The sequence below is a fragment of the Engystomops pustulosus genome, chromosome 5 (assembly GCF_040894005.1).
Source record: "Engystomops pustulosus chromosome 5, aEngPut4.maternal, whole genome shotgun sequence".
Lineage (NCBI taxonomy): Eukaryota > Metazoa > Chordata > Amphibia > Anura > Leptodactylidae > Engystomops > Engystomops pustulosus.
In genome coordinates this window covers 44,997,122-45,022,488 of record NC_092415.1, presented here as the reverse complement: position 1 = coordinate 45,022,488, position 25,367 = coordinate 44,997,122, and the positions used below count along the sequence as shown (strand labels likewise).

At 39.5% G+C, this 25,367-nt stretch overlaps 1 protein-coding gene across 2 annotated transcripts in view; it reads left to right on the top strand.

Moving 5' to 3' along the window:
* The window catches only part of NKAIN3 (sodium/potassium transporting ATPase interacting 3), a 333,295-nt gene that overhangs the window by 283,869 nt on the left and 24,059 nt on the right, over positions 1–25,367 (top strand). The window contains exons 5-6 of one of the 2 annotated variants that reach the window (XM_072151833.1): positions 23,595–23,655; positions 23,736–23,950. In XM_072151833.1, coding sequence (XP_072007934.1) covers positions 23,595–23,655; positions 23,736–23,737 — 63 coding nt within the window. In that variant the 3' untranslated portion in view covers positions 23,738–23,950. Of the gene's footprint in view, positions 1–23,594; positions 23,656–23,735; positions 23,951–25,367 lie in introns of those variants that run through there. The other variant, XM_072151832.1, reaches the window with a different exon arrangement.

Here is a 25,367-nt window from a genome sequence, read left to right as displayed (position 1 = left end):
GCTGTATTTATGAAAATATGATGACAGGTTCCCTTTGAAACGTGCCTCCTGTCTTTAAAGACACTAAAAGTAATTGTACAATTGACTCAAATACTGCTTCATGGGCGCAAAGTCCCAAAATATTTGGCACACTGGCTATTTTCTGCCTGACCACACCCCTATTCCAGAAACCACGCCCCTTTTTACAGGCCACAGACAAGTCGGAAAAGTGTTGAAAACGGATCTTAACCCCTTAACGCTCTGCGCCGTAGCTCTACGGCGCAGAGGTATAAGGGATGTATGAAGAGGGCTAGCACCGATCGCGGCTATTAACCCCCCCGTTGCCGCCGGCAAAGTCGCCGGCGGCATTTAAAAGACGGCGGCGCGCGGGCGCCGCCATCTTTTTTTCGATCGCCACGCCCCCCAACGTCATCGGGGGGCGGCGATCGGTTGCCATGGTAGCCTCGTGTCTTCTTTTGACACGAGGCTATCTGGCAGCTGCAGATTCGTTACAATGAGCCAGTGGCTCATTGTAATGAATGTGCTGCAAAAATGCCATATATTGCAATACAGAAGTATTGCAGTATATGGTAGCAGCGATCTGACCATCTAGGGTTAATGTACCCTAGATGGGCTAAAAGATAGTGAAAAAAAAAAGAAAAAAAAAAGTTTAAAAAATAAAAAAAATTAATAAAATATTAAAAGTTCAAATCACCCCCCTTTCCCTAGAACGGATATAAAACATAATAAACAGTAAAAATCACAAACATATTAGGTATTGCCGCGTCCCAAAATGCCCGATCTATCAAAATATAAAAACGGTTACAGGCGGCGGTGACCTCCGTGGCGGGAAATAGCGCCCAAATGTCCAAAATGCGACTTTTACACCTTTTTACATAACATAAAAAATTAAATAAAAAATGATCAAAATGTGGAACAGACCTCAAAATGGTAGCAATGAAAACGTCGCCTCATTTTGCAAAAAATGACCCCTCACACATCTCCGTGCGCCAAAGAATGAAAAAGTTATTAGCGTCAGAAGATGGCAAAAATGTTTTTTTCGTTTTTGTACACATTCGTTTAATTTTTGAAAATGTATTAAAACACAATAAAACCTATATAAATTTGGTATCACCGCGATCGCACCGAACCAAAGAATAAATTAGGCATGTTATTTGAAGCGAAGAGTGAAAGTCGTAAAAACTGAGCCCACAAGAACGTGACGCACGTGTGGTTTTTTTTCAATTTTTCCACATTTGGAATTTTTTTTCAGCTTCGCAGTACACGGCATGTTAAAATAAATAACATCACAGGAAAGTAAAATTTGTTACGCACAAAATAAGCCCTCACACAGGTCTGTACACGGAAAAATGAAAAAGTTATGGATTTTTGAAGTTGGAAAGCGAGAAATGAGCCGAAAAACCCTCCGTCCTTAAGGGGTTAAAGCCTTGATAAATGTGTCGGAAAGCATTTTCTGGTGCAAATTACAACAGAAGTCTGGAAAATTTGGCGTAATACATTTTCCCCATTGAGCTATAGCTGAGAGTCTGAAATTCAACTGCATCTGAATAGTTTTGTTCAAAATTCATTGTGGTAATGTACTGAACCAGAATCAGAAAAATGTTCTCTCTGTCCAAATATTTATGGACCTAACTGTATGTGCTTAAAGGCAATGTCTTATAAATACAACCATTTCTTATAAAATGACGCACCCATCTGACTTCACAACTAGTGATAAGCGGTCTCCGAACCCAGACTCCAGCCAGAAGTTCAGCGTTATGCTCATAAAGGGTTAAAATCTGCAATTGGTGTCAGCACCAATCATGCGTGTTGGCGGAGTATTCGGGTACCCGAACTGAACTTTCCCACAGTTCTCACCCTGATGTGTATCTGAAACAACTTTGGAATAAAGGTGCAGCATTTAACCCTGTGTTACCCTAGTTTGGGTGGGCTGCTAACTTAGTTTTTATACATTGCTTGATCATGTTAAATAATACTTTATATTATTTAAAAAAATTAATAAAATGCAATAAAAATATTCAAGACATTTTACATTAAACATGCACCAGATGTTGACACACAATGAGCCAGACTTTGGGTGTGTAGGCCATTGTAGGTATATAAAGGATATAGATTTACTGTATCTATTTATAGCAAAAATCCCACACATAATACATTATAATAAGTACAAACATATGTTACAGTGATTGTCATCCATAGATGTCTCACGGCTTTTTTATAGTTGCACAATTTCAGAAACCCCAAATAAAGCCGGATCTTTTCATTTTCACCTCCACATGGAAGAAAAATCCCTCTGCTTACATCTATTTTAAAGTGTCTGCAGGTGTAGAAATGAATATCCCCTTACGTGTAAGTCATCAGCAGGCACACAGTAAGAGCGTAAAGTGGAGGGGCTCCTGATTGCAGGGGCGGGCTTTGATTGTCTGGCACCTTACAATAAATGACAGCACATAGTTGTAATCTTTTATTTTGGAACATACTTAAAGACTGTTGCTGGAATACATTGGAAGTCTCTATGTTACAAGACGGAGGAAACTAAACATGCTGCCAGAAAATTTCCACAACTGCTCTTGAAAAATAGATTACCATCTGCCGTCAGCTTGAAAGAATGAAGAAGAATTGTGTATTTGTACTATAATAAGATTCTTTTTATGCTTGGTTTTACGTAGAGCTTTCATTTGAAAGAGCTATTCAAAACCCATGATGGATGAGTAAGGACTTACTGTACATCCAAGACTCCATATGGTTTGTTGGAATGGTATGTAGTTTACATATATATATATATATATATATATATATATATATATATATATATATATATATATTTACATAATATACATGCTTCAAAAGAGAACCCATCAGCAGAAATTGATGTAATAAACCACTACCAGTATGTCAGCATGTGATTTTATGGCCATATCTGGTGGCATCATCCAAAAAATCAACTTTAAAGTGATATGAAAATGAATTGTACAAAATCGGAGAGATGCAGACCTCAGCTCTGAAGTCAAGCTCTCTCCTCTTCAGAATGCTTTCCATGCTCGATTTAATGCCATTGCATTCGGAGGCATTGCTAAGCAGATCTCCTTAAAGAGAACCTGAAACCAGCTACCCTCTGCACAAACACACTGTACCTTTAGATGTCTTTATACATGCTCCACTTATGCCGCTATCCATGGGATTAAAGGCAGCATTCTTCTAAAAACGACTTTTATTGATGTTCCAGTCATGGAGGTGTAGAGCTGCTGTATACAGTCGGACTACCCTGCCTCCTCACTGACACTGCTAACCAAGTCCCCCTCATGAATGAGAGAGACATGTGACTCTCTGAGGATAATTCCTGAAGGCAGCATGAGGTTTATTTCTCTTCAGGTCTTTCTCAACCCCCACCTTTCTGAGGGAGTGGTTAATGATGTAGCATTACTGAGCCACACACAACCACTGTCCCTCTCAATGTTCCAGCAAGGGAATGTATACAACTTCCTACCTTTCCAATAGCCCCTGCAGGGGAAATTATAGGCAGCTGTAAATGTCTGTAGTTGAACACTGATAGATGGTCCCTAAGAGCTAGTTCCATGTAGCAGTAAGACCTGTTAATCAGGAACAAGGAGGAAGGACAATGCTAGTAAAATTGAATTTGCAGGACCCCTTTAAAATCATTGACCTCACATCAAGTGAGTTGAATAAAACTTTACAAACAGATTTTGTAACATTGCAGCCATAAGTCCTTGGGACAGTTCTATGTCTGTCTGAGCTCCGCTGCTCATCAGATTCATTAAAGTGGCTTTGAACCTTTAATAAATGTTCTTATGCTTTATATGTATCTTGGATTTCTCTTTCCGTAAGGCGCAAAAAGGTGCAAAATTCACCAAAAGTTGCAGCACATACACCACCAAGGGGCTGGAGTGACTTTGCAACTTTTTTACAAATTTTTTAAAAAGGCGCAAGTCATGAATCTGGCTTTGTACATCGTTACACTAGCAGTATTTCTTTGTTTACGCCAGTACAGTGAAGTGGCGGGAATAGTCCTGTGCAACTTTTCAGCAATGTAAAGTCACAAAAAACCCTCTATGGGACTATTTTTGCGACTTATATATGCCAAAAAAGCCCAGAAAAACCATCGACACACACGATGATGTCAGCGAGCCACAATGGATAGAAGGGGGACCTGCCAGGAGGGGCGTCGTAAGGTTAGTACACTTTTGTTTTTTTCCTACAGGCATTATATTGGGGGCAGGGTCTGCCAGGCTATTTACTATGGGGCTGGCAGGCTATATACTACAGGGGCAGGCAGGCTATATACTACAGGGGGCTGGCAAGCTATATACTGGGGGGGCTGTGACCAATGCATTTCCCACCCTCGGCTTATACTCGAGTCAATAGTTTTTTCCAGTTTTTTGTGTTAAATTAGGGGTCCCGGCTTATACTCAGTTCGGCTTATACTCGAGTATATACCGTATTTATTACTGTAATAGATGCCACTTTCTCAAAAAATCAAAAGCACAGGTACATTTAGGAAATTTTGTAAATCCTTTGTCATGAAAAATTGTTTTATCTCCACTTAACAGGTTCTTTTCCAACTCGAGACATTCCTCCCAAACTATTCATTTACTCCTACAATCTTTCCTGAATCTGTTTTGGTTACACTCAATGGACTAAAACTTAATGAAGTATAAAAATCTATGGAGAGGGAAGGATGGTAGAGAGCAGGTAACATGTACAGATTTGACGCCGTTGCTCATAGCAACTATGTAACTAAACCTTGAAGAGCGCAGGTAATAACCTACCATGAGGAATCTACTATTAGAAGCAAATCTGATTGTAGAATCATCTACATCTGCCCTAATCTGTATTTTAATAATCCTGAAACCCAATCTAACATGTTAAAAGCTTTATTTTAGGAATATGTAAATTGACTGCATTTACATATTACTAAAATAAAGTTTTTAACAAATTAGGTTCCAGGATTATTAAATTACAGATTAAGGCAGAGGCAGGCAGGAGGACTCTACCATCTGATACACTACTAATAGTAGATTCCTCATGGTAGGTTTCTTTTTAACCCCTTAAGGACGCAGGGTTTTTCCGCTCATTTCTCGCTCTCCAACTTCAAAAATCCATAACTTTTTCATTTTTACGTGTACAGACCTGTGTGAGGGCTTATTTTGTGCGTAACAAATTTTACTTTCCCGTTATGTTATTTATTTTAACATGCCGTGTACTGCGAAGCTGAAAAAAAATTCCAAATGTGGAAAAATTGAAAAAAACCGTTCTTGTGGGCTCAGTTTTTACGACTTTCACTCTTCGCTCCAAATAACACGCCTACTTTATTCTTTGGTTCGGTGCGATCACGGTGATACCAAATTTATATACGTTTTATTGTGTTTTAATACATTTTCAAAAACTAAACGAATGTGTACAAAAAAGAAAAAAAAAATTTTGTCACCTTCTGAAGCTAATAACTTTTTCATACTTTGGCGCACAGAGCTGTTTGAGGTGTCATTTTTTGCAAAATGAGGCGAGGTTTTCATTGCTACCATTTTGAGGTCTGTGCGACATTTTGATCATTTTTTATTTCATTTTTTATGTGATGTAAAAAGGTGTAAAAGTCGCATTTCGGACATTTGGGCGCCATTTCCTGTCTTGGAGGTCACCGCCGGCCGTACCCGTTTTTATATTTTGATAGATCGGGCATTTTGGGACCCGGCGATACCTAATATGTTCGTGATTTTTACTGTTTATTATGTTTTATATCAGTTCTAGGGAAAGGGGGGTGATTTGAATTTTTTATATTTTATTAATTTTTTTATTTTTTAAACTTTATTTATTTATTTATTTTTTCCACTATTTCTTAGACCATCTAGGGTACATTAACCCTAGATGGTCAGTTCGCTCCTACCATATACTGCAATACTTCTGTATTGCAATATATGGCATTTTTGCAGGTCACTCATGTCAAAAGAAGACCCGAGGCTACCATGGTAAGCGATCGCCGCCCCCCGATGACGTTCGGGGGCGCGGCGATCGTAATCAAGATGGCGGCGCCCGCGCGCGGCCATCTTTTAAACGCCGCCGGCGACTTTGCCGGCAGCGTTGAGAGGGTTAATAGCCGCGATCGGTGCAAGCACCGACCGCGGTTATTAGCAGTGGGGGTTTTCTGCAAAATGCAAAAACCCCCACCTTTGTATGAAGAGGACTCAGCCCGTGAGCCCTCTTCATACACTCCTTATACCTCTGCGCCGTAGAGCTACAGCGCAAAGCGTTAAGGGGTTAAAACAGCTCCTCTGCCTTTTTCCTGCTCTTCTTTCTCCTGTACTGAGCAGTGTATCTGAAGTATTAAACACAGCTAATAGATCAGGAAAGAAGGCTAAATATTAACTCCTTCCATACCAACAGCATATTTCCGTTGATGATTCAGATGAGGAGATTGGACCCAGGGACCCTTAGTATAGATTTGATTTACCAGGAATGTTGATTTACACAAACTGCTCAAATAAGAAACATATTTGTTAAAGTAAATTACAAAGTCTACTATAATACCCTGCACTATTGCTTTATACAATTTTGATAAAAGTGCTATGACACTTAAAATATGAGCTTACTGAAGATTTTCAATGCAGCGCCATTCTCAAGTCATGCAAAATAGCAGAATTTTACAGATCTCATAGTTCCCAATGCATATGGTGAAATCCATTACAAATCTGAAACAAAATCCACATAAGCACCATCTGATCCATTTTATTAGTCTTCATTGTTCTTATAACGTGGATCATTGTGATTCCATTTTACATGTAACATTGTAAATAAGTGGAGAGTCACTAATGAAGTCAAACTGCTCCTTGGAAGGAGAAGAGATCATTTACTCTGGTTTATTTCGCTTCTGCCATACAGCTCATTCGCAGCTGGTGTATTCTTACTGTTACATTGTATGTAACTCGTCTGATCTATTGTGCTGGTATATGAGGTCTTTTTTCAGCATCACATGAAATTCCCAGCATAACAGTAACTACCACGGTACTAGATACAATATCACAAAAGATACAAAAGATCTTTTAGCCAGACTTTGGTTTATTTGACCCAACTGTTATCTAGAGGCATTTCTATCTCACTAAAAGACCAAAAAAATAGTAAAAACGATGAAATCCACAGATCCACATTTGCTGTTTTATTGTCATTGGCTGTAAATTATACATCAAAAAGTCATAACACCCTTTGTGACAAGCACAATATTTTTTTTAAAGGACTGTGAATAGAAAAGCTTATTGAAAAGCACAGTGCTCTCCCGTGCAACCTCCGGAAATACTGCGCTCTCTATTTATTTTTAGAAAGATTTTCTTTTGTACTGGAATTGTACGATGAATGGCAGCAGAGAAAAGGCTGAGCTGGTTTTAAGCACATGGAAGCTTATGACTTTAACGTTAACGTCTAGTGATATAAAAGCCCTGTGATGTACATTTAATATAGTATTGAAATGCATTTATGAAATTATTAGAATTAATTCTATATATAAAAAAATTATTTTCAAAAATAATTACTAAAAAAGATTATTAATAAAACTTCATTACAGACACCTTACAGATGATCATTGCAGCCTGGGTCTATAGAAAAGCATCCACAGAGCTTCATCAGAGGTCACAGTGGGCAGAGAGGTCCGTCTGTAACTAGGGGTCATCTGTAAGTCGGGTGTCCTTAACCCCTTCCCGACATTTGACGTAATAGTACTGCATCGCGGGAGGTGCGTTCCCGCAAAATGCAGTACTATTACGTCAAGCTTCTGGCCCCGGCTCCTGAACGGAGCCGGGGCCAGAAGCTGCGGGTGTCGGCTATATGTTATAGCTGACACCCGTCTCTAACACCCGCGATCGGAGATTTCTCCGATCGCGGGTGTTAACCCCTAACACGCCGCGGTCGCGCTGACCGCGGCGTGTCAGAGGCATTTAAAGTTAATTAAATGCGAATCGGACCCCCCCCGCGGCGCTTACCGGGGGGGTCCGCTCCTCCGATCGCAGCCCCGGGACTGCCGGTGCCCGGGGCTGCGCGATCCTCCTCTCGGTGCCGGGTCCGTGCCTCCTGGCAGGACCCGGCTGTAAGACACTGGGCATGCGCAGCACGCTCAGTGTCTTACATTACACAGTGCAATACATCTGTATTGCACTGTGTAACCTGTAAAAATGCTTGAACAAGTGATCAGAAAAAACCCCACTTATTTGGTATCGCCGCGTCCGTAACAATCTGTACAATAAATCCTAATCATAATTGGACCCGCTCGGTGAACGTGGTAAAAAAAAACCCAAAAACTTGCCAAAAATTAAAACTTTTTATCAAATTGCTTTACAAAAAATGTTCTAAAAAGTGATCCGAAAAAGTTACAAGCACCAAAATGATACCGTTAAAAAGAGCAACTTGTCACGCAAAAAATAAGCTTACAACCAGCTCCGTAAACCAAAAAATACTATAGTTATGCCGCTATAAAAATGGCAATACTAAAACAAATGCAATTTTTTCTATTCTAGTTTTCCTTCAATAAAATTGGACAAATATAAATAAAACTATATAAATGAGGTATCACCGTAATCGTAGTGATCCGTAGAATAAAGATAATATATTATTGTTATGCTACAGTGAACAACCCCCCAAAAAAATGCTAAAAACCCAAAACAAGAATTGATGATTTTATTTTCCTCCACACGTAAAAAGTTAATAAAATTTCTTCAATAAGCTAAAAACCCACTAAAATTAAGGTTTTTTTTACAGTGCATCTCGTCTCGCAAAAAATAAGCCCTTATTTGTCTAAATTGCTTAAAAAATAAAGATTGTATAGCCTATTCCCAACGAGCGTTGTTATAGAACGGTGCGGCGGGTAGTGACTTTCCAACACCGGTCAGGGTAAGACGGCGGCTGTTCACTGATCGGGGCAAGACGGCGGCTGTTCCTGACAGCCATCCATCCTGCCCCATGGACCAGAAGGGTTACGTCCCCCCCACACACCCCCAGTTTATTATCGCTGCTACTGGCTCATCAATTCAGACGAGCCGATAGCAGCGAATTTACTTATGACGTCAGTAATACCGGTCACCATGTCTATAGACACGGTGATCGGGGCAGGGTGGCGGCTGTTCCTGACATCCACCAATTTTGCCTTGCGGTCCAGAGGGGTTTTGTTGCCCCCCTCTGTCCATGTTTGCCGCTATTTGCTGGTCGATATGGTCCAGCCAAAAGCAGCAATATTCGTCACAATGGGCATCGCTAGGGTGAATAAGAGCAACACTTGGCGATAATTTCCCTACGAAAAAACAAGATATGGTACAAAAGTGCTGGCCGTGCACATTGTACAGATTACGCTGTACAACTCTTACGAGCTGTTCCAATGTGCATGTCCTGCTGTATCATTTCTCTGTTTTCAAGAGGAAGATATTAGGAAACTAATATTGGGACAAGAAGGACGGAGCCCCAGTACCTCTGGTTTAGATGTTCCTGTGTTTTGCCAGGACAGCATTTTCCCGGTGAATTCTGCTGCTTCTAATGGTAGGACTCAATAAAGAGTCTGTTCCAAAAGAGAAGTTAGGATGGACACTACATACTAAGGATGGACACTACATACTACTAAGAGACCTGTGACAACTCCAGAGTGACAAAAGTTTAGTTGGTCCCCTGGTATATTCTACCTCCTTATACACTAGACATTCACAATTCACACCCAACCTATTGTGAATTAATTTCGGTAAAATGAATAATTGTAACAACTGTTATGTCCCGTTGCTCCCTATACCCCTCCATTATTTCATAAGGGGCGCCACATAGCGGGCACTGAACTGTCCAGAAATAATTGCAATTTCCATCTTGGACTCCATTGCACATCATATTTGGAAACCACCTATATGTTCAAAATGCTCATTTCACCACGTGTATTACACTACACCACATATTACACCTTGCTATATTCCCCAAGGGGTGTACATTCAACAATTAGGGTCACTTTTCGGGTTTTCCTCTGTTTTGGTACCACTACGTCTCTCCAAATGTATCCTGACACATGTGAAGGATTTCTTACAAATTTGGCCTCTAAAAGACAAACATCCCTCTTTTCCTCTACTGTGCGTCCATAAAGCATTTTATATGCACATGTGGGGTACTTCTACACTCGGGAGAAATAGTTTTACACCTTTTTTGGGGTTATTTAATATATTATCCCTTGTGGCTTACATAAATTAGGGGTAAAGTGACATTTATAGGAAAATTTTCACCTTTATAATGATTCGGGCCTAATTGGATCATTCACCTGTAGGGGCAAATACATACATTACACATTGCAAAATTCTCTAAGGGGTGTGCATTCAAAGATTAGGGTCACTTTTCGGATTCTTCTCTGTTTTATACCACTAGGGTTCTCCAAATGCATGTCAAACATTTCTGTCAAATTTGGCTTCTAAAAGGCAAACATTCCCCTTTCCTTTTACTGTGCGCCCATACAACATTTTATATACACATGTGGGGTACTTCTACACTCGAGAGAAATAGGTTCACACATTTTGAGGGGTTATTACATTTTTTTATCCCTTGTGGCTATATAAAATTAGGAGTAAAATGACCTTTATAAGAAAATGTTCACCTTTTATCTATTTAAGTCCTAATTAAATCAAACACCTTTACGGGCAAATACACATATTACACCTAGCTAAATTCTCTAAGGGGTGTGCTTTCCAAAATGGTGACACTTGTTGGGGTTCCGCTCTGTTTTGGTACCACTACGGCTTTCTAAATGCATCCTGACACATGTAAAGGATGTCTGTCAAATTTAGCTTCTAAAAGGCCAACGCCCCTCTTTCCCTTCTGAGCTTCACTGCGTACCCATACAACATTTTATTTGCATGTGTGGGGCAATTTTATACTCGGGAGAAATGCTAGTACACATTTTTTGGGGTTGTTTCATCTTTAATGCCTTATGGGATACAAAAATTAGCCGTAAAAGTGACTTTTTTGGGAAAATGTTCACCTTTTTCCTTTTAGGGACCTAATTGAAGCAAACACCTGTAGGGGTAAATACACATATTACACCTTTCTGAATTCTCCAAAGGGTGAACTTTCCAAAATGGTGACATTTGTTGGGGTTCCCCTCTGTTTTGGTACCACTAGGGCTCTCCAAATGCATCCTGACACATGTAAAGGATGATTGACAAATCTGGCTTCTAAAAGGCCAAAGCCCCTCTTTCCCTTCTGAGCCCTACTTTGCACCCATACAACACTTTATATGCAAAAGTGGTGCAGTTCTGTGCTTAGGAGAAATAGTTTTACACATTTATGGGGTTGTTTCATCTTTTATCCCTTGTGGCTTACAAAAATTTGGGGTAAAAGTGACTTTTTTGAGAAAATTTTCACCTTTTTTCCCTTTTGGGGCCTAATTGAATCAAACACCTGTTGGGGAAAATACACAAATTACACGTTGCTAAACTCTCCAAGGGGTGTACTTTCCAAAATGGTGTCTCATGTTGGGGCTTTCCTCTGTTTTGGTACCACTATGGCTCTCCAAATGCATCCTGACACATGTAAACTTTTTCAGCCATATTTACCCTGCAAAAACGAAACAACGCTCTTTCCATTCCAAGTGCCCCCCTGTGCCCGTACAGAAGGGTACAGTGACAAAATGGGTATTGGCATACTCAAGAGGAATTGCCCTCAACATTGTAAAATGCATTTTCCTTTTTAACCCATTGTGAAGGTGCAAATTTTAGTGTTCAATGAATCTATAGTAAGATAAAATTACATTTCTCTAATTTCACTTTCATTTATCTTTCACGCTCATGAAACGCTCAAAGGGTTAACAAAATTCCCAAAGGTTGTTTTGAATATTTTGAGGAGTGTAGTTTCTAAAATGGTGTCATTTGTGGGGGGTTTCTGTCATGTAGGCCTTATAAAGTCACTTCTAACTAAATTGACCCTCCAAAAGTAGGTTTTGATGATTTTCGTGAAAATCTGAAAAATTGCACCTAAAGTTATAAGCCTCCTAACATCCAAAATAAAGGAAAAGATGTTTGAAAAATGATGCCAAGTTAAAGCAGACATATGGAAAATGTTAGTTATCAAGTTATTTTAGTGATATGACCAACTTTCCAAAAAGTAGAAAATTTTGAATTTGGAAAACATTGTTTTTCTCAAAATTTTTGCCAAATTTCCATTTATTTCATAAATAAATACTAAATATATTTATTAAATTTCTCAACCAGCATGAAGTACAATGTGTCACGAAAAAACAATCTCAAAATCAACTGGATATGTTAAAGCGTTCCAAAGTTATAACCACTTAAATAGACACATGTCAGATTTTAAAAAATTGTCCGTGTCAGGAAGGTGAAAAGTGGCTTCAGCGTTAAGGGGTTAAGTAAGGGACCGCCTGCATACTAAGAAAAGTGTTCTAATATTCAACCAAATTAAAAAGGCACAAGTGGCTCCTTAAAATCCATGAATAACACCAAACTTCCTCAGGTTAGCTTTAGAATAATATATTGCCTATTCTATGCTAAAATTAGGAAAATAACACCAAAGCAAAACAATGTAAAAAAATAAAATGGTAAATCTTTATTATTCATACATTAATAAATGGTACAAGGAAAAGATACAATTACTGTGTATCTCCATTCAATTCCCATACACAATTGAATAAATAGTGACCAATCGAAAAATTGCTGTATCAAAATAAAGTGACGCATGGTAGAGCTCATTTGGTTTTCACAAGGACACAAGGCTATAAGGGAGAAGTCACAGCGCTCACCATGATATTACACACAGGTAAAGGTCTTATTGCTTACCCATATTAATAATAACCGTCACACTCCGGTACTGGGGGTAACGCTGTCCCCAACTTGCGTTTCACCTTAGAATAGCCTTCATCTGTTCTGCTCACTGCATGCCTGAAGCCAAGAGCTACTGTACATGTGTGGTAAATGTGTGACCAGCAGTGGATTATAATACAGGCGGTTTGGACTGTAGCCACTAAACCTACTCAATTTTATACTGAAAAAGACCTTCACCCAGGAAATCCACATACACATAATAATAATAATGCTTTATTTGTATAGCACCTACAGATTACACAGCGATGCACAAAGCATGCCAAATAGGTCCCTGTACCCAACGGGAGACCATACAAACTCTTTGCAGATGTTGACCTGGGTTGTATTAGAACCCAGGACCTCAGTGCTGCAAGGCAGAAGTGCTACCCACTCAGCCACCGTGCCGTTTCACAAAAGCCGTTTCAGAACCTTCGAAGGTCCTCCAAAGGCCCTGAAAGCACAGTTTGAAAGCAGACAAAAGGGACACATCCTTCATTCCCCAAGAAGCTTGATTTGAGTACCATACGTACTGTAGGAAGTAAGTTCCAGGCTTGTAGGGGCTATAGGACTACAGGATGAAGCTGGAACACTTCAACATACAGGGACTTGCGTGATACCTCCTAGAACACTTGCAGTTAATTTGCCTTTCTTATAAATGTAATTTATAAATTAAAACTAAAGCCTACAAGAGAATTGTATGGACAGATCCTTCATCAGGTATCAGAAGTCTACCACTAACGGTGCCTGAGAAAGTTGAATCTGGACAGATTTTCTTATTGTATTAAAAGGGTTTTCCCATGAAACAAGTTAGGCCCTGTCCACAGGATAGGGTCTAACTTGCTGATCAGTGGAGGTCTCAGTGATGAGACCCTCACAGACCATGAGAAAGAGGGGGCCATCGGAGTCCCTGTTCTCGTGATCTCTGGGGATCTCATCACTGAGACCGCCACCGATCAGCGAGTTAGGATAGGGCCGAACTTGTTTCGTGAGAAAACCCCTTTAATGATATAATATTATACTAATAATAGTATAAGTGATTTAGGGGTGTAGGGCTAATAAGAAACTTCTGGGCCCCATTGCAAAATGTGTACCAATCCCCCAATTATAATGTATGATTTTTAGGAATAGCCACCTTATATCGGGAAGAAATAGCTTATGGGTCTGAGTGTGACTGCATCCTCTGTACCCCTTCAAGTTATTCATCTTTTCCATAGTTAAAGGCCAAGAAGCCCCCTACTCCACTGCCCAAGTGTGAAATCAACACCTGCTTTATTCAATTTTGTCACTTTTGTCAGGTTATTAGTTAAATACAAAAAAACTGTAATAAAAATGATAGATGCTTTTTTTTTTAAGGTATAAAATTACCCCACGGCTAGTGAAGTAATACTTATTAGGTCACTTCAGTGCCACTTTCAGAGCCACAATTTCCTCCTCTATGCACTGCTGTTTGTTCATATAGGATGTGGTGTATACAGGGACATCAATACTGCATCCATGTAAATATATGCCCTTTACTTGTCCTCTTTGCTAGTCACGTCCCAATATTAGTATCTCAACGACAGCAGATTTTATAAACCCAAGATTAAGATATCCTTAGCTCTGCTGGCAGTTAAATGGTGTGTACCACGTTTGATTGTTATCCACAAGATAACAACCTGATTGCAGGGGTCCAATTACTGGGGTAATGATATTGTGAGTGTTGGTTATTGCATAGCACAGCACTACCATTTACTTTGTGAGTGCACTGGAGATAGCTGTGCGCTAGTAATTTCTGATGCTCTTATAGTATTGAGCAGACCTGAACATCCCGTTGGGGTTCGGATGCAACCGGAGCGACCTGGACCTGGAACAGCCAATCCAGCATATTAACGCTCCTGGGCGTTTCTTGGCCAATCACAGCAAGTAGCTAAGGTGATGTAAATTTGCTGGATTAGCTGTTTGACAGGCTGTATTTATCTGGTTGCATGTTCAGGTCCTGCGAGGTGCACACGAACAGGAAATTTGGGTCAGCTCATCTCAAGTGTTGAATAGATCGGCAGGATGAATGCTCAATCTGACACTCCACTCAGTTAGTGAGAATACGTGACCAGTGATCATTGGGGGTCAACGATCAAAAAAAGGGGAAAGGAATATCAAAGGAATGGCCTTGCCCCACCAGTCCTACCACTGGCGACCAATTGTACAAAAAATTCAGTTCAAAATATAAACTATGACAAACAAGGACATAGAGAACCTGTTCCCCTCAATGCATCTGTGACCTGATCACCCAATACCTTCCCAAATGTAATCTTCAATCTTTACAAGATATCCAGTTTTGCTTCCTCTAATCTGATGTACTAGTTTCATTAAAACTCTCTAGTTTTCATTAAATCCACCCTTCTTTCTGCTTGCGATTGTGCCCAGGAGAAAAAGTGATTACCATAAAATAATGTTCAATTTAATACAAAATTAACAACTTCTTCTGTAACTATAAACGTCTTACTCTAAAGTTACCTTGTTCCAGATGAAACATGTGTATGTGTTACAAATGGCTAATCTCTAAATTTCCCCCAAATAATTTGACAATATTTTATGTTTTCTAGTGCGCATTTTATACAATTTCTATTCCAAACACTTCACACCGATAAGCACAGCAATACATAATAAATTATGCCACGGATACTGGTACAAGTACATGGAGAACAAGCTGTGAACACCAGAGAGAATGTAGCAGTTATTCTTAGTATTCATTGAGAAGAAAGAGCTGCGCTTTGTGCCCCAGTTGCATAAATCAGAATTATGGTAATTATACAGGTTTTACGGTTACAATTACCTACGGACACTAAACCCATTATCCACTGCAGGATGTTGTAAATTAAGGGGAAACTTGACAAAAGTAATATGGAGGCTTTAGATGGTAAGGCATTTGGGCTGTGCACCATGTAGCTAGTTGATAGCATACGACCTTCTATAAACTCATTAGTCAATATCATATTTTAGGTCATGGTTTCATGCAAACTTATAGCAATTCCTAGATTAACACATTTATCCGTTGCATGTATCTATTACTATCTATCACATTTGAAGCTCATTGATCCCAATGCAAAAATTGTATCAGAACACCCCTACTAAATTTCCTTCGAGGGACTAGTCACCCAGTAGTCAATCTGTGTGTAAATGGCAGTACAGAGACAATGACAGTAATTTTGAGCTCTCCTAATGGTCCCTCCCTGCTTATTGGGTCCACCCTAAGTAGTGGCCAGTAACTGGGTGACGGTCCCTGCACCAAAGTATAGACATGGAACAAGACAAATATCACAATGGGGAGGTTGACAACATAGTAGCTAGGAAAGTACAAAATTGAATAATCAGGAGAATAGTCGAGAACAAGGCCAATATCGAATAACCAGAAGAATAAGCACAGACAGAAATCTGGCAGACAGACAAACTGTTTGACCAGCAAATGATGATGGTGTATACGGGGTTTATATCAGAGTGCTCCTGGTAAGAGAGGCAGGGGCTTTGAAGAGGTGAGAGTCTCAATGCTTACTGGTTTGCAGGGAGTCCAGCAGTCCGGCAAATAGAGCAGTGTTCAGACTGTCGACTGAAAAGCACCAGATGAAGCTCCTTCTCAGCCTGGGATGTATTCTTTATGGAATTGTCCAGGATGAGCCCATGTAAAAGTTTCCTATCATGGACAACCCCATTAACACACCTGGTGCTCTACATTCTACTTCTGGTGTCTCTATTGATCTGTTCTCCTCCTCTGACTTTATCAAGGAGACTTTAAGCTACCGGCAAACATGCACCCAGAACTTCTTTAGACCAAAACATTGGAGAGACTAACAGATAGGTCCTAGAAGCCATTTTACGATGCAACCGGAGCTGAGAATGCAATGTTGACCTCGAATGCAAAAGTCAGGCTATTATTTATATTGAACATACTGTACATACCTAACGTATTGCCTAATTTAGTATTTTTGGGGAAGAGTAACTGGTAATAGAAGTGTCTTCTTATATGGTAGAGAATCCAGGTGTGACTATTACTCCTGCGTCCCCACTCCAAGAGATGAATAGTCTCCGTCTTATCCCAAAAATAGCCACATAGTAAGCAGTTTCTGCAAGCCTTTTGTTGCGATTGCTTGCATATACGAACTGCGTTGCCTAGACAGCTGGTAATAACGCATTTTATTAGAATGAATGACGTGCTGTGGAGCGGATATCAAGTTCAGCTGTCTTTCATATTTTAACGGTTAGTGGGATCATCTTAATAGAATGGGAATTATCTGCTAAATAAACGCATCACTCAATGGAGCGGATTGCGATATGAGATATGTACAATAGTGTACAAACAGTCTCTTAGCTGCTGATTTTTTAGTTGCTATTTGTAATTTGCCTTTTGCTTGTGCTGCAGAACACAGGGATGTCACATTGCAGAAATGCAATGTAAGATTGTGATTCTAGTTGTACAGTGGGAGCAGATAACACAGGATCGCCCCATTGACAATAGGTGGTGAGGACAGAACTGATCATATTTCATCATATCAAATTAATTTTACAACGCTAGAATATAAGGATTGTAATTTTTCAGTATAACCCCCAAAAAGTGCTGAAAAAAGCATTGAAAGTCTGCAGTTCACAATGTAACCAAAGATTCATCATGCTACTTTGCGGCACAATATTACAAAATAGTATTGCCTTGAAAAGCGGATCATATTGCAACACACATATCTGGATATCTCGAGAAGTGGAAAGATGATGTAACAAAATGAGTGATTTATTCCTTCTCTTGTTCATATACAGACATAATATATGGCTCTAGATAATGTTAGGTCATTGCATGGTTGCCTGGGGCCCATAGCCACCTAAACCACCCACCAAGCCGTGCACCTGTGTGACCATGGTCAGATTTCTATCCACTGGAAGTAAACATAGAAGCTTTCTATAGAAGAACAGCAAGCAGAGATTTAGAAAACCGTGAGGAATTAATACAGAAAGTGTATTGAAAAGTTTTATAAGTTTTTATAAGACAAACAACAATTTGCTGAAATGGGAATGCCCCTTTAAGTTCAGAACCTCTGGAGCTGAAAACAAGAACTAAGAACCTTTGAAAGTCCTCCTTAGTTTCTTTAACTGCAGAACTGAAAGCCAACAAACACTCCCTCCCTGCTCCTTTTTAGTACAGTATGTAGGCAATAGATGTTAAGTCATTAAAAAGAAGATAAGTTTGCTGCACAGACCAAAGTTCATTACAGTCTTAATCCAAGGCTGGACCAAAGTACTGGCAATGATCCAAGCTTTAACAGCCGGCTTAACCAAGAAGAGTGTGGTGTCTTAGAAAGAGTCAGAATACATGAGGCTGGGCTGTAGTGGAGTGGATGGTACTTGCATTAAAGCAGGCAACCAAAACCATTACTGCCTCTAAAAGGGGTTTTCCAATTAAAATGGGGAGCTGAGGAAGCAGAACAAAATAAAATAATAGGTACTTACTCTACTATGGCTCCCTGTTCCACTTCTGTTCAGTTTTACTCCCAAAAAATCTCAATCAGTGTCCACAGCCAACGTCAATAGACACCACAGGAAGTGGGAACAGGGTAGCCATCTTTTATTTTTTATTTTCTTTTCCAGGTGCTGTGGTGCCCCAGGCATCTTCCAATTAAACTGAAAACCATCTTTAACCTCTCCGTGTCCTTTCATAGGGAGTTACACTATAGGACCCATGCACTAGAATGGATCCAAATATACCATAGCCATGTTCATCAGATGTTACAAATACATTCTGAGCGCCATTTATTTATATAAATTCCATGTACTCGAGGCATCAAAAGAAAAAGCATTGTCTACTGTCATGAGTGGAATTGGAGCTAATACTTTGATGAAATGATACGCTGTGTGAGGGCTGTTACCTGTGCTGTAAACTCCACATTTGAGTCTGATGCTTATTCTGAACATAGATTTTAAAGCGGCAATAACTAAGAAAAGATTGGCTCTGGATCTCCTCTCTCCTGACACTTTTATTGGCACACAGGCCGCCTCGTATTTCATGCTCTATACTATTTGTATAACAGCTTGTGTTTTGTGCCTCAGACTCCTGAGATTTGTATTTGAGAATATTATTTGGAGGATAGATTAGTGCACTTTTGGAAATGTTGATGTAAATTTTACTTTATGAATCTTTCTGAAGGTACTGAACAATTCTCCTAAAATATGGAATCATTTTATGCCCAACGGTCCTACATCTCACTGTGAAAAATGCAAGGCATCTGTGCTGAAAAACAACATAATTATATTATTATTTGTATCAGAAAGATAAGTATTAGAATATTATTTTTATTAGTAATATTATTATTATTTATTAGAATGATAGAAATAATTAATTATCCAAAGCAAAAATAGGTTAAACTTTAATTCTGTACAAATGATAAAACAAGACAGTCTTTTGCACCCAAATTCACACTCAATAGCACTTGAACATGACAACTTCTACTTACTTTGGTCCATACCTCCTGTCCAGTTTGGTGCCTCCTGCCAGCTCCAGCCCCTGTTGTCTTACAGAGTCTCAGCAGTGACATGTGACCTGCAATATTATAAGGCTACATACATATGACAGTGTGCATCTTTATGGCCACAAAAATTGAATGAGCTGTCTATCGATGACCAAGGAATTGACTACCCATGGACAGGAACAGAACATGATCTAGGTTTTGCAGCTCAGGCAGTAAGCTCACATGTAGAATATGTGTATGAGCCCATTGGAGTGTATTTTTCTGTGAGCTATTCATTGAATGAATGGATAACAAATGGACATATACATTGGGGGGAATTTAATAAGACTGAAATCCAAAATTCCAGCACATAGCTTCCCGGATCTACTAAGAGGCTCAGGCATGTTGATCTCCGCAAGGTTGGAACTGTGTAGACCAGGTCTGACCTTGCAGAGATTTCATCATAGCTCCTACCAGCCCTGTCCCACTCAGCTCTCGCCCCTTTCAAGCCCAAAGCAGTGTGCATGGAAGAAAAACCTGGCGACAATGGAGTTTTGTAGATGCATTGTCTGCCAGAAAACTGGTGAACAAGGCAATATAAATCTCCCAAAAAGTTTTTTGTGCTTGAGGAATAAGGAAGTCTTCAGCCTCCGGTATGAGCTTGCAATGTGACATCACCAATGGGTTGTTCTCAAGCAGGGAGAACAAGACTTCAGCCCTGAGCTTGATTTTATACAACTAAATTACATATTGCTTTAACATTGATTTTCTAGATGATGAAATCTGGTTATACAATGTTAATGGTCTGATGTTAATCTGCTTTATAGGGTACTGTAGTGGTTATTAGCTATTTTTTTTACTGTCACGCTCCCTTTAAGGAAAGCCAATGTTTACTGCAGTTATATTAATACTACAGTACTTTTCCTAAAATATCTATTTGGCTTCTGATTTTCCTCCAAAAATCATCCGTTTGTCGACGTTATGGTGAGACGGATCTGTAGTTATCAGTTGGTCCTTGAGCCAAGTCCCATATAAGAAGAGTTATCTGCGGTGAGGTAGCTCCTGGAGACATACAGTCTGAGAAGTGAAATTTCTTTTTAACATGAATATCAAATGGAGGAAATTATTTCAGTTTCTGTAATTATGATTTTGGTAAATTTTCTGTTAAAGTCATAGGAGTAAAACCTCTATTTAATGAAGACTTAGGACGGGAAGAAGATTTTTTTTTCTCATCAATGTGAAACAATTGAGTGATTAAGGAACGGGGTTACTGGACACATTTTCTGGATTATTATAATATTAATGAAAAGTGAGGAAGGCTTAAAGGGGGTAGGAAAAGTCATTCACTATTATTAATTTTTAATTACTATGAGCATTCATGTAGGAAATGTAAGGTGAAATCTAGTAATTAATTCATCAGAACCTAATAGAAAATGTATTACGTTGCCTCTTACTTGTCATGTTTTACATCCCTTTCTCCTTTTATAATGACTCTTTTGAAAAATGTTGATTTAATCTTCTTTCACATTATTTCTTGGTTGGCCATAATTACCAAAATTTAACAGGGCAAGTAAAATGCTCTTATAGGGTATTTCATGTTGTAACTACCCTGGCAATCTTTCCCTTTCTGTATGTATGAGCCATGGTTCACGTAACTCATCGGCGCCCGCAGCAGGTCAAGGGGCTGAACACCTCAGCACCACTCCCATGAACCTGGTTGGAGGGATGTGACAAGGTCATCTTCATGACTCTCCATGGGATTGGTGTTCAGAGAGGAAATGTGTATTAATAATGAGCGCAAGTTCCTGCTCAGTCCCCTAACCGGCTGGAAGTGTGGCAGGACATAGGACATCACCGGAAATCACTAAAGTTGTTGCCAGAAGGTCATTTTACCTGGGTAAGAAAAATAGGTGACCCTATTATGAGATTGTACTTGTCCTGGTAAACTTTCCATCAACTGTTTCTGTCCAGCCAAAAACCTCATATCATTGAGGGTCTAATTTTGTACGCAGCGGTTGCAGCCTATCACTGACCTCACATGTTTATGGCTAGACCCAGTGTTAGGCTGCAATTGGCATGAGCTATGAGCTTAAATATTGAGAAATGATGTGATGAAAAGATGACAAGCAATACAGCTTAGACAAGTCAGTATAAGATTATTTATATCAGCACTTGGAGACTGGCCAACGCAATGGCTAAGATGGGCATTTGTAGGGGGATGTGTGTAAGTGTGGTCTATGTGTGTTAAAATGAAGGTGGGCTAGACAAAGGGTTATGACTCTTTTACTCAAGATCCTAGACTTGGAGTTATCCCTGCTTCCGGCATTGGTAACTGACAACAGTGACTGACCTGTGACACCTCATTATCAGAATATTCCGGGCATGGGCCTACAATTCTGTAGTATTATGTTTTGCTAAAATATCTGTCACAAAAGTTTAATGTGGTTGTTTAGCGTCTTGGAACCGGCAAGTATATGGTTGGCATTTTGGCTAGGACTACCTGGTGACTTTGGGTATAACACATAAAAATGCAGAGTGGTGCAGCCTTTATCCCATCTAATAATGTGGGCTGTATCATAATCTCTAGCTTCAAAAATCCTATTTCCCGTTTTTGGTGTCACTTAATTTGCTGCAATGGAGGTGAGTAGCAGTATCATGTGTTATGGATAAAATCACCATGTCGCCGTAGCCTGAGCCTGATTTCTACTATGAAATCCTCCACTCTTCATGAGAGCGGTTTAGTGATCAGGGATCAAAATTCCATCATTTCCAGACACTTGTGAAGAATTAAGAAATAACAGTTGTAGCCCTACTGGGAAGAATGAAGTGTGACATCTTTAGGTAGAGGAATATTAACTTTCCAGATTTACGCACTTCCCAATTCCCATTGCTTGTGATGTTCAAAAGAAGTCAATGTTCATTACTGACTTTGACTCCATATAGATATATATACAGTATATATGTCAAAAAGCCTTATGCTACTTACAGAAAATTTATGATTAGCAATCAAAGGAGTATTAAAGTCAGTCTCACAGTGTTTTACTGTATATTCTGAGCCGTTCTATACAAATTGCTGCAATAGTAAAGGATTTAAAGGTCGTTTCAAGATGAATGTAGAATAAGAAATATATAGGTAGGAATCAAAAATGAACGGTTTGGTGATTCCAATTTTCCATGGGATGAGACAAAAATGTACCGGATTTACTGCAAATAGCATTAAAGGGATCCCTTTAAAATAACACTATTGTTTTTTTTAAACCTATATTTATCTATTATACAAAATTAGATTATGTTGTGTTAGGATGCGATAAGAGCCTTTTCTCTGATAATAAGATATCTGCTTGGGAAGGCAACACACTGATATCTTATAGTAACAGATACGAGATTCTCGCAGCAGGTTTCTCCCCTTTACAGCCGCCGTTTGCAAGTACATTTGGGATTGTGTAAATGTAACCTGATCACCTTATTAATATGCATGGAGCTGACAGGTGTCATCTGCATATTTAATGAGAATGTAAATGAGCAACTACACGCAAAACAGAGTTATGTTGAATTGAGAAAGCCACCTGCTGATAACTACATACGAAATGATGCTCCATTTCCACCATTAACATATAAATGCCGAATATAAATGGCCTAGAGTTATGATGAAAAGGCCACACATAGACAGTGGTATTATGGCTGCTATGGACCCGGGCCCATAGAAAGATTGTGGATCCCCCACCAGTCTCGAGAAAAACCAAATAACGCACCAGCCTACATATCACTTGGCATGGCATTCAAAAATTGCATAAAAAGGAAAAAATATTTCCATAAGATATTACCCATAAGATATGCCATAAATAGATGCAGATCGCTTCCCTGGGACCTGCATTTATCTTCAGAACAGTTGCTTATGACTGAATCTCTCTTCCCACCCACATGCTGAAATACCGTCTGCAGACAGGACCGTATTCTCCAGATGCATATCCAAGTTGAGTTGAGAATATCCTTTACAACGAACGTAGATGTATTTAACACGGTTACTAGCTACTTTAGGTTCATAGACAAGTACCATATAATTTATCTATCACGTTTTTGTTATATTCATTGATAATGAGAATAAGTAACCACTTCAGCTATAGCTGCTTTTCCCAGGAACCAGAGAAGTTTATTACAGGCACATTTACTGTAGTTTTCTACACTTGTGTAATAGGCTAATAATACCTTTTTATTTAATTTAACAATGGCGACGCTCTCCGTGCTATGAATTCCATCCAGTAATTGCCCTATTAACTGAGATCCCTTTGCTTTCTCTTTGCAGCTCATCGGTTTTGTCTATGCCTGTTATGTGATCAGTGTTTTCACAGATGAAGAAGACAGCTGTAAGTAGCAATGTATTAGAGGAGAACATAATTACCAATGTATTAGAGGACAAACGTAACTAACAATGTTATATTTATAGGACAGCTGTAAGTACCAGAATATTAAAGGGTACCTGTTAAAGATTACAAATGGAAGATATAATGGTCACAGCTCCGTGACTTGTGGAAAAACTCTGGCAAGCTGAGCCTGTGATATGTTCAGGTTGTGGTGTGGACCACCAGGTCCTGGACCTCGGGTTGAGCTCTATACTCATATGTAGAAAATGTTTCCAAAACACAAAAAAGTAAAAAAAATGAGCGACGCTCACCAATTCGGGGATACAAGTCGTCTTCTTTTATTGGTATCTTTATTTATCCCCTACTTAAGAACACCCGACTTACAGACGACCCCTAGTTACAAACGGACCTCTGGATATTAGTAATTTACTGTACTTTAGTCATAGGCTATAACAGTTATCACAGGTGTCTGCAACGAAGCTTTATTGTTAATCCTGGTTCTTATGACAATCCAACATTTTTTTAAATCCAATTTTTACAGAGACCAAAAAAATTCTGGCTGGGGCTACAATTATAAAATATACAGTTCCGACTTACATACAAACTCAACTTAAAGGAAACCTACCACTTGTAGTGGCAGGTTTCTGATGGAAATACCGGGCACCAGCTCAGGGTGAGCTGGTGCCAGAGCTTATTTTAGTTAGTGTTTTAAACCGCGGTATCGCGGTTTAAAACACTTTTTAAACGTTATAGCTGGCGCAGGCAGGTACGCGCTCGGCGCTTACCGTGCACGCGGCTACATAGGAAGTGAATGAGAGCCGCGTGCACGGTAAGCGCCGAGCGCGTACCTGCCTGCGCCAGCTATAACGTTTAAAAAGTGTTTTAAACCGCGATACCGCGGTTTAAAACACTAACTAAAATAAGCTCCGGCACCAGCTCACCCTGAGCTGGTGCCCGGTATTTCCATCGGAAACCTGCCACTACAAGTGGTAGGTTTCCTTTAAGAACAAACCTACAGACCCCATCTTGTACGTAACCCGGGGACTGCCAATACTTACATCAATGGAAGGGAGGGACAGACATACAGAACATCACATGGCAACGGCGAAATAGCTATAGGTACCAATGCATAAGAGGACAACTGAGATACCAAAGTATTAGAGTACAGGTGTAGGTACTTATAAATGAGAGGGTATCTGTAAGTATGAGAGGAATGCCCTAGGTACCAATGTATGAGAGGACTGTTGTGAGTAGCACTGTGTTGAAGGACAGGATAGCTGTAGGTACCAATGTATTAAAGGACAGGTGTAGGTACCAATAAATTAGAGGAATGCCCTAGGTACCAGTGTATGGGAGGACAGTTGTGAGTAGCACTGTATTAAGGGACAGGATATCTGTAGGTACCAATGTATGAGTAGACCGCTGTTAGTAGTAAGGTTTTCGAGGACACCTGAAATTTACCAACGAGTAGACAGCTTTGGTTTAAATATTTCTAGACTGAATAAAACCACAGTAAAAGTAAGGAAAACCTCTCCACATATGGTAAAACTTCTAATTTAGTGTTGGGAAACCTTATAAACACTGCCGCTGACCCTTAGTAAATAAGTCCCTATATGAAGTGTATAAAAGCAGCAAAAGGGGCATTTGCATCTAAATATTAACCTCTTCTTGCACCCTGCAACTCGACCAAGGGCACCCTATATACTGGATGACAT